This window comes from Plectropomus leopardus, chromosome 24 (genome assembly GCF_008729295.1).
Source record: "Plectropomus leopardus isolate mb chromosome 24, YSFRI_Pleo_2.0, whole genome shotgun sequence".
Classification (NCBI taxonomy): Eukaryota; Metazoa; Chordata; class Actinopteri; order Perciformes; family Serranidae; genus Plectropomus; species Plectropomus leopardus.
The window spans coordinates 12855672-12866292 of record NC_056486.1 but is presented as its reverse complement, the minus strand read 5'-3'; the positions used below and the strand labels follow the sequence as shown (position 1 = coordinate 12866292).

The 10621-nt window shown below is 38.8% G+C and overlaps 1 protein-coding gene across 1 annotated transcript; it reads right to left on the bottom strand.

Moving 5' to 3' along the window:
- Positions 1-1030: 1030 nt before the first annotated feature.
- LOC121962798 (cyclin-T2-like) lies at positions 1031-9897 on the bottom strand. Its single transcript, XM_042513100.1, has 9 exons — positions 9689-9897; positions 8541-8622; positions 8318-8446; positions 7113-7173; positions 6752-6814; positions 6497-6542; positions 4375-4538; positions 3158-3228; positions 1031-3049 (listed from the first exon to the last, which is right to left on the bottom strand). The coding sequence occupies exons 1-9, from the start codon at positions 9844-9846 to the stop codon at positions 2003-2005; spliced, it is 1821 nt and encodes a 606-aa protein (XP_042369034.1). The 5' UTR covers positions 9847-9897; the 3' UTR covers positions 1031-2002.
- Positions 9898-10621: the final 724 nt, after the last annotated feature.

The following is a 10621-nucleotide window of genomic DNA, read 5'->3' as shown; positions in this document are numbered from 1 at the left end:
CTTATTTTAGGGGGTAACTTAAGCTGTCAGATAAAAAGCCTTAGTTGCTGCTCCTCCTGATCCGCGCGTTCATTTTACCTCCGCTTACCTTATGTTGCCATCACAGTTTAAATTGGAACTTATTATGGCGTTTGTGCCCCTACGTTCATGAATGTATGTGACTTTTTAGCAGGGTGATGTCGAAACAAAAACATTACAGTAAAAGGAAAAATGTATTTTTAATTACATTTCAGGGATCTAATGATTTAATTATTTTCATTCAAATTTTTGTATGACTTTAAGGGTTCCCAGGGTCATGGGAAATGTTGAAAAATTATGGAGATGTGTGTCATTAATTAAATTTTATTATTGTAACATATCAGTGATACCTAAAAAAGACATGGTGTCTTTCAATTTTTTATAGAAGACGTTTTTTTTTTTGCGTAATTAAAAGAAAAGGTGTAGAAGATAAGTTTTCCTCAAAAAATTTGGCAATTTTTTTTTCTTTAAAATCTTTTCGCAATTTCTACAGAATCATATAAAAAAAACACCATAGCTACATCCATTATTTTATACGGTCTATGATTGAAAGCCAGTAGATTAGACAAAGTTCAGAAGACAAGTCAGTTCTGATAGTTGATTAAATAATTTCAAAGCAAAAATGTAAGAAAAGAGTTGCTGATTCCAGCTTCTCAAATTTAAATACTTGCTGTGTTTTCAATATTTGACAGTTTTATGCAAATCTTTGAGACAGGAGTGCTGGTTGGATAAAATTAAGACATTTAAGATTAAGAAATTAAGACAAGAGTCTGTGAACTTTTGATTTTGCAATCATTTTCTAGACTAAAGGGTTAATTGAGAAATGAAATGAACAGCCTATTAAAAGCTTTGGCAACTCCTTTTTGTTGTTTTCTTTTTCATTTAATTTCACTTTAGAGAAAGGTTTGCCCTCTCCGACCAAACGCGATCAAAAACTCAAAAGTTAAATCCATGTTTGTGGTTACATGTCAGATACTTCAGAAGAGAAAATCACTGATGTGTAAAAAAAAAATCACTTTTACACCTTTATTTGGGCTTCCAATACACAAATCGAGGATATGTTCATCAATACAGTCTGCTTTAGATCTCATGATACACTGAATGGAGGAAGGTTTGGACTGATGCAATAAACCAACAGATTGAAATCTGAACTACAGTCCTATATACACAATCTTATTTTAGAGATCTGTATTTTCTGATAGTTAATAACATTTATACTGTATAGCGATTGACAAGGTACAATCACAAGGCCTTTTTGCAATTTTAGCCGATATATCTTAAATGCACTTTCACAGCAGATGTAACGTAAACTTCATTTGTAGCTCTAGAATGAGTCTGCACATTAAGTTTAGGTGCGGCCTTAGAAGTCCCAACAGACAGCAAATTCTGCCTCACGTGTTTTGTTTTCGTGGGACGATTGATGCACTCTTTGAAAAGTAAGCAGACCGTGTTTTTCTATGACAGATACCGAAGTACTGCCGTCGTCGTCAGCAAATGGACGAGGTGATACATCTCCACAGATACAGGTAACAAACCCAAACAGAGGAAGATTCGTTCTTATATCAAAAAAGTTCAAGACCTGAGATTTTCAGTGGAACAAAATGTCTTAACATACAAAAAAAAAACAAAAAAAAAACTGTCTGTAAACTGTCACGATGGCTGCGAACACTAGCTCTGTCTTCCCTTTTGTGACTGAAAACATGCACGTTAAAATCATAGTCAGCTCGCGTTTAAAAGAATGTTTAAAAATCTCATTGTTCCAGCCGCATTCTCAAAATTTCATTTTTTTTGTTGCAAGCTAGTAGTACACAGCTCTATGCATATAATTTTACATTTTTGACAGCTTAACGAGAATCATCAGTAATCAGTGTGTAGACACGACTGAGGGCGATGCAGATAACTTAAGACAAATAAATTCTTCTTTTAAAATTCTATTAAACATGGTAATACCTTATTCTAGACAACACTGCGGACTCTCTGAGGGTTACAAGTTCATTCCTTGGGCACTTAGTAAAGAGTCCAGCATGTCAAAAGTGTCTTTGTAGTCAGTGTGTTGGCCGTTGGAGGTCAGCATGCCGTTGGTTCCGTCGTGGCCGTGGTGCTCCATCATCCGCTGGCCGCTCTCTGATGCGTAGTGGGACGAGCTGAGGCCTCCTTTGGAGCTCCTGCTGCTCTTGGACGAGTGGTGGTGGTGGTTGTGGTTTCCTGCGTCAGAGTGAGGCCTCTTACGAGACGAGCCGGAAGAGCCCACATCCGCGGCTCGTATATTTAAGGAGGCGTTCTCTATTGTCCCTCTGCTGTTTCCGCTGAGGGAGTAAGGGTGCGAGTGGCCGTGTTTTGAGTGACGGTGGCTGCCGTGCTCTTTGTGCTTGTCTTTTCCAGGCAGAGTCCCGCCCTGCTCTGAGCCTCCGTGACGCTCAGATGAAACTTTGATTCTCATCTTGAGCTCCTCGCTCGTGGCTGAGCCGTTCTCAGCAAAAGAGGGAGGCAGCCGAGCCTTTTTCGAGCTGCTCTTCTCTCTCCTGCTGTCTCCTGACTGGCCGGCCTGCTGCGGCTGAGAGCGTTTCTTGTGGTGATGCGAGGAGAGAGCCGGGGGCGGAGCGTACATGTCCGCGCCCGGCTCGTCCTTTATACCGTTCTGCAAGGCCATCTCCGCCGCATGTTTTTCTCTGTACTTTTCCAGAGTCAAGACTTTCTGCGGCCGCGAAAAAGCGGCAGCGTTTGTACTGAGCTGCTGGTGTTTACTACTAGACCCGCCTGCAGTTTTGTGTTCGTGTTTCACCACCGTGAAGTCTGAAAGGTGAGGCTCGGAGAACTGGTCGTAGCCGCAGCTCTTTGACTGGTCGCTCAGTGGCTGGTAGGAGGCGTAGGAGGCTGCGATGTTGTTAAGAGAGGGCATGTCTGAAGAGTCTGATGAGGTGGAGGGGAAGAAGGAGTTGGTGACACCAGGAAGGCCATCTAAGGATGTCCCCTGGAAGGCACTGTCCACTGTGGGGCCCTCCGTCTTTGGCTTCTTAGCTGCTTGAATAGCCTACAGGACAGCAGAGAATTCAGATATTGACGGTTATTTTCCTCTCTGTTCCAGTCAAATTATACACACTGCCCTTGTATAGCTGCCTCACAGGTATTTCTGACTTACCCTCCAATTTCGTATCCTCTTCAGTTTGCTGGGTGTCTTCTCCAGAATCTGAAGAAACTCGTGTGTGAGCTCTGAAAACAGTGAGGACAGCTGCATCAGGATCACCTCTCCATACTGTGAGTTCATACTCATCATGCAGATACTATTTGCTGACAACTGAGACTGCAACACATTGGCCTCACATTGTCTTTCTAGCTGGATAATTAAGCCACATTTGTTGCGCTACGTTTTAGGATTAATCAGACATTTATTTTCTTGATTAAGCTAAATTTCTTGGAATTACTCAAATCCAAACCAAACACCTCAAAGCGACACAAACAGTCATACTGTTCTGAACTGAAACGGAGTCGTCATATCAGAATTTATGTGACTTTTATGTCACTCTAGATCAACATTCATCCCAGTTCTGTGCTGGCAGAAATCGCTTGAAATAATCAGTGAATCCATTCACGTCACAGTTCCTCCACATCTGCACAAATCTCCCTACGAAAAGCTGCAGATACAAATTTGAAGTGCTTTCTCCACATTCCAGTCCTTGTTATCATCTGCTGTATCTGGGTTTTTTTCTTTTAAATTTATAAATATTAATTTTAAATAATATTAATAACTTTTATAGCACCTATAAAAACAGGGTGTAAAAAGACCAAAACAGGGGAAGCAGAGCCAAAAAGGCTTTCTTGAAGACGCAACACAACTATAATAACAATGATACCAAACTGAAGCCAGACAAAATATAAAGTAGAATTTAACAAGAAACAATTGTAAAACAAAAAATAACAATAACAACCCATAACAATAAGAGTAAATACAATTGAAAGAATATTAGCAGGAAAAAAACACTGAAATAACAGTACTAATGACAGAATTAAACACAATCGAAACGGAATAAACAAATTAAATGATAAATTAAAATAAAACCAAAAATTGATGAATTAAATGTGGCGGTGGATAGAGGTTGATTGGGGCACTTTGAGTAACATGACATAATAATAGTTTAAAGAAAAACAAGCCAATGCAAGAAATCAGAAAATGGCAGTTTGAGGGCACGGACCTTAAGCTGCTTAAATAGCGAACCAAACTCAACCAGTGAAAAACACCCCAATCCTAAAATAGCATCAAACTTTTCTGTAAATTTATAACATTTAACGCAACACAGTAATTTGGAATTATATATCTGAAGTTCAAGAAAAGGACCAATAAGTGACAGAAGCTCTTACCGTCCAGCAGCTGTAATGTTACGGTGCGGTCCACGTACTCCCACCAGTGTTTGCTGTCTGTAGACACGGGGATCTCCCAGTTGGACCACTTGCAGGCCAGGTGGATGCAAACACACGCGACGACTGTAGGTCTGTACTGCAGGCAGAAGGTGGTGAGGTGCAAACTGCAGGAGGAGAAAAGACACAAAAGAGAGAAATACAACCGTCAGCCGCAGGCATTTTATTCAAACATACAAATTTAATATACATCTTAGACAGTTTACAACAGAGCAACATGAACATACATTCAAATTAATATCAGATTTTTAAACAATACTGTAAAGCCATCAAAATCAAAATATTATTTTCACATCACATACACACAGCCTTACCTTTACGTACTGGAACAGCTAAAAAAAATCCTACGTTTGTTACGTTCCTAAATGTATGAATGAGTCATACAAACAGTTTCATATGGCAATATACTGAACCTGTATTTGTCGCACATTGTTGTGTTTTGATTTGAATTTGTAAAAAAAATTATAAAGCATTTAAAACAGTGTTTCTCAATCTTTTCATGGGAAATAATTTCAAGGAATCTTTACTTTCAAGTAATTCAATAAAATCTATTCACTACTTCTATTCGCTTAAAATGAGTTACGACAGAAAGTAACTCGTCATCACTGAAACATCACAACATCAAACATGAGAACTTTGAAGGGACAGTTCACCCCAAAATCAAAAATACATATTTTACCTCTTACCCGTAGTGCTACTTATGAATGAGGATTTTTTTAGTGTGAGTTGCAGTGTTAGAAATATCTATCATTGTATCAGAGAGAGGCAGACATATGATACCTCCAACACTCTGCAACTAACACCAAACAAATCTAGATAAATAAACAGCACTACACATAAGAGAAAATGACGTGTGTTTAATTCTGCTGTGAACTGTCCCTTTAAGACTGAGAAACACTGATTAGCCATGGCAAAGGATTAGGCTTTAAGTTTTCTACAGTTAATTTTCTGTGCACCCTGAATCCCAAACTACACTGCAAACTGGCTCTCAAAGCAAAAGACGCTGAAACACGAGTACAGGCAACACGGCTGATATAAGCAGCGCTCATATCAAGATGAGTGAAATGTCCTCGTATTAAATCTGTAACAGCGCGTATCTTAAATATATGTTGTGCTGTACTGTCAGCACAGACATGATGTTCAGACTGTTTGTTGACTGTAGCCTGAGGAACCGTTTCTTCCGCTGTCTCGCCCTCCAGCTACACCTCAACAGACTGTATTTGCTCTTAACAGCCAGAACAAATTTGGCTGCATCTGTTATGTCACCCAGATAGATAGAGAGATACCCGGCAACAACATGAACACTTCTCACTGATATAATTATTTTAATACCCTCACAATCATCAGTCTAGTTAAGACAATAAATCTTTCTTTGTGCATGAACTCAAAAGAAGAGATCCTATCTACCATCATCTGGGAGCTTCAATCTGTCAGACTTGCATTTCAAACTAGCAGGTTCTGTAAAACAAGTAAAATACACACCCAAAACAGCAGAACAACATAATCAAGATTTGAAACTTATTAACAAATTGTTAAAAAAATACAATAACTTTAATATACACTTAAGTTAACAACTATATTAGATTTTTGAGATGGTCATTGAAACTAGGTTACCACAGTTTGCAGTATAGTTTGGCGTTTCATTGTTAGCTCTTTTAGGGTGAAAAATGTGCAAAAAAAAAAAAAAGAAAAATTTAAAAAGAACTGTAAACTATACTTACCAAAGCACTCTATAAGTTTAAGAATCTTTAGTGGCAATCTATATTCAGGCTACCGCTTGAGTGTTTTTTTTTGTTTTTTTTTTTTAGACATATGCACTCCGTACCAAACAACCTTGAGAGGTAAACAGCACCACTACATTCCACCTTGTGCATTCAACCCCTATGTGCCAACACAGAGCCCTTGTACAATACACCGCACACAGCAGCCCGGACCGGTACTTCCCCACGTTGGGGGTTCCCGGGATCCAGGCGCAAACAGGGCGTTGGACACAGGAAGGGGGGCCCTGCAGGACAGGAAGCTATAGTGTGCCATTACAGTGCAATAATGGGAACAGGATAATAACCTGTTGGTAGCCATGAAATAGGAAGTCTGTGCCAAATCCTTGCTTGCTGTAAAAGAAGGAGAAAGTTCATTTTAGGACTTTAATATCAAATAATGCAGTGCAATTCATGTAGCTGTGTAGATGAAAAGATTGGAAGCTGCACAAAGAAAAATTAAATTATGGCACAACAGCTAAAAACAGCAGCCAAATAATGATTTTTCCATTTTAAAAACTGTTCTTTAGAAGCAATATAAAGTGAAAAAAAGATGGTTATACCTCGCACTAGCTGGGAACACCTCACAACATCTGTGTGTGGATGATCAACTGTTATTTCAAAACCTGCAATAAAGATGTCGAATGTCAACGATGAGCCGCAGATGTAGGCACAACGTTAGCAGAAGCAGAACTCCTCCGTGATATTGTGGTTTCAATAACTTAAAAAAAAGGAACTAAAAGATTGACCCCATGTGTTTGTTAAATATTTGAAAAGGCAAACTGCATAGCCAGTGTCAACATGCCCATGTGGTACATGTGTAATTTTGTTGTTTGCATTTACTCCTGCAGGAGTAATGCTGCTACAGTGGCTGACAGTAGAAGCCAGTAAAGCACAGAAAGAAAACTAAAAAACAGCACTCACCCAGCGTCTGCAGCACGATCGTTTCCAGTGCTACAAGCTCTTGTGCCTGCTGCTGGAATGCCTGAAAAAAAAAATCAATCAGTGAACAATTTTAAATCTGCTTTCCAACACCTTTATACTGTTGACTGTTGTCAGCATTTCTGCAAGATAAAAGCAATGACAGCAGGGAAACTGCAAAGGCTGGTGGAGTAACAGTATTTGTAGAGGGGACTGCTGCACCTTTTAGCAGTCTGATATAATTGTATGAGCACAGTAAAGCCTTTCAGTTTGAAGACTTGTCTTGTGTCATACAGCTTTGATTCAACCTAAGATGCAACAAAAATTAGTTTAAACTTGTGCATTGTTTTTGCACTTTGATGGAAGGGTAGCACATTAAAAACTTGCCAAAAATGAATAGCCCTTAGATCACAGCTCGTACAAAGCAGGCAAAGCAAAAACAGAGCGTGCTCAATGTATGACACTCTACAACTGTAACATTGCAATAAGTTCATTGGGATAAAAACTGCAATGTCAATAAAATACAATATATACAGTATACAATATACAAATACAATTTTGCAGCCCCACTCACTGAGGATGCAAATTTTTAGAATGTAGATTTGGCCAAATTAATTTTGTCCTCTCTTCCTAAAACAAAGCACATTATTGCAAAAGGTAAATATTATATAAGTACTATTGGACTTAAAATTAAAGTTTTATTATCATCCAAATCTTATCTGCAGTAAGACAATTATTCGGTCCATCAAACCTCTGACAACTGTGGAAAATGTCGACCACAAATTCATGGAGCAAACGATTATGTGGCGTGATTGATTTTTAATTTTGTGTCATGCATACAAGCATGTGCTCAATCCTAAAGGGTTTACAAGACACCACTGCAAAATTGTTGCAGTGTAGAGTCAAAAATGCATGTTATCTTACTGCTCAGTGCTTAAAAAAATACTCTGCCATCTATCCCCGATCCCATAAACAAAGTCTACCACAAAAAAAGAGATTCCCTTTGTAAAACGCAAATCTTTTTTTTTTTTAGCAGCCATCCAAACCAAAAGAAATCAACATAAATGGAAGTTATTTGAAAAGTTGTTGCTGTAAAGACGCTCTCTGCTGTAGCTGCAGATGTCTTTTCTCTCTAAAGCCTTACAGCGCCACTTAACAACTGAGCAAACTCCCCTAAAACCAAACTTCCCCAGTCATAGTTTACTTACGTTGCTCTTAGTGTCTAGGGCGGGCTCTTGTGGGTTAATGCAGGCATGGGCTATTTTAATGACATGCTCCAGCTTTCTGGGCTGCTCCTCAACTTTTGCTGCCAGGAACAACGTAGTCTGAGAAATGACCTAGAGAGAGAGAAAGAGAGAAAAACCTCAGTCCGTTTTCATAGTCGACACTGGCAGTAATTATAGCATCAGCCAACACTGCGGCAGTACTTACATTTCTGTGGAATTTGCTGAAGGAGTGAATCATATAAAACCTGTGCATATATACTATAGCAGTGTTGATAATCAGTTGCGATCTGAGTAAACAGTTAAGGCATAAAACATGGATGATATAACCAGGGTTCCTACAGCTTAAGGAAAGTTACATTTGAGACTTTTTAAGACCTTTTAATACCACTTTTGGTTAAAAATTGCAACATGAACTGACATCAATTAGTTGGATTAGGGACAATTTTACCCAAATGTTTACCTCAACATAATACATGACTCTTTGGGTTTTAAAGTTAGATAATCGACTTTTGAGTGGAACTCATGGAAAACATTACACTTAAGTTATCATGTACATATTAAAAATGTTCATTTTCATTTGATTGGATGTTGTAGAAGTTCATGTGTTGTTAGTTTCTCTATTTTGATCTGCATGGCTTAAAATTCCTTAAATTATTAAAATAAATAGATGTTAGCAATTATTTTTAAGATGTTACGATGCAGCATCAAAGTGATTCCTAATGTCCTAGCAGTTTTAAGACTGTTGATAGGAATTTTAATACCCATTAAGGCCTAATTTGTAGATCAATGAATTGAATGCCTTTTGAGAGCTGTTAAGTCTGTATAATATTATTACAGTGTGAATAAGTACACTGTAGTTTGACAGCTTTAGTGCAGAAACCTTGAAACGTTAGCATCGAGCTAGCGATGAGTAGACAGTTAGCAAAACGTGTACCCGGCGAGTTAGAGCAAATCGCACAATCAATTCATTGACCCCGTCTTTCAAATGTGTAATCATACATTTTTGAAGTAGTATTTGGTTAAAATAACACGTACAGCTGCGATCGGTGATGATCTGCCTGCGAGATATTGAGACACAAAGCTAACAATGGAATCAGCAGCCTAAAGAGACAAAACAATAGCTAACTAGCAAGCAGGCTGAAACGCTTCCACACACATACATGCAAACAACATGATAGTTAAGTTTAAAAGGCCCTTATTTTCAGGGAAGACTGTGTGTGATTGTGAAGGATAGTATCTATTTTAGGGGGTTAAATATGAATTGTGGCAAGCCTCGCCATCCCGGCCTCTCTGTAAGCTAATGCTAGCTGAAGCTAACCCGTCTGTCGGCCGGCTGGTTTTCAGAAAGGATACACGTTGAGTCTCTGGCCTATATCTTGGATTAAGTTGGCGGCCTGCTGCCGGTAAGAGAGCTCCCTGTCGGCCTCTATTCCGCTGCGTCGAGACGGCGTGTTTTCGAGCTGCTCCCGGGTGAAGAGCCATTTCGTAGAGGGTCCCCGGTGCACCGCCATTACGCTCCCACAGCCAAGCCCGACGGTGCTAGCATCGGGAGGGAGTGGGGCGACGGGGGCACCGGAAGGACGAAATGAGGAGCCGAGGCTGATTAAAACCGGTAACCTGCTTTCTGAACAGCGCACCTAGCGGCCGACGGTGTAACTAGCACTCAATGTTGCAATGCTATACTTTATTTATTTATTTATTTATTTATTTTATTTATTTAAGAAACATTTTTTTTCCTCAAAAATTGTATTTATTAATCTTTTATAACATCCCAGGGAACGTTCCCACAAAATTGGCCAGTGTTAACCACAAGTTACAATAATGTTTTGAAAAAGCCTTTTCAATCTAATGTTCAAAAGACATTTTAAGGATGTTTATCATTTCAAGTGACGTTCATGTCCCCCCTGCTAGCTGGGTATGTGTTTGCAGATGAATGTGTCATTAGCTAAAATTTAAGAATCCTAGTTTACAAGTCGCCTTAAATCCCAAATGGGTGCTAGATGTCAAAGATGTCTTTTTCAGGCTCCTCTTAAGTTGATTTGCCCTCCTCTGAGCATTTAAAATCCTACCTTGCTTTAAAGTTTTTTTCTGTTTCCTGAAGCATGGAAAATGGTTGAAAATGAGAAGAAGCAAGAGACCCCCACAAAGGACATTAGTTAAAATGTGTATTTGAAAGGCTTACAATTAATATATATGTCTAAACCCTTAATATAATATTGTTAAGACCATCTTAAATAAAAAAAAAAAACAGTATCCATATGAATAACAAAAGCAATATATGTTTGT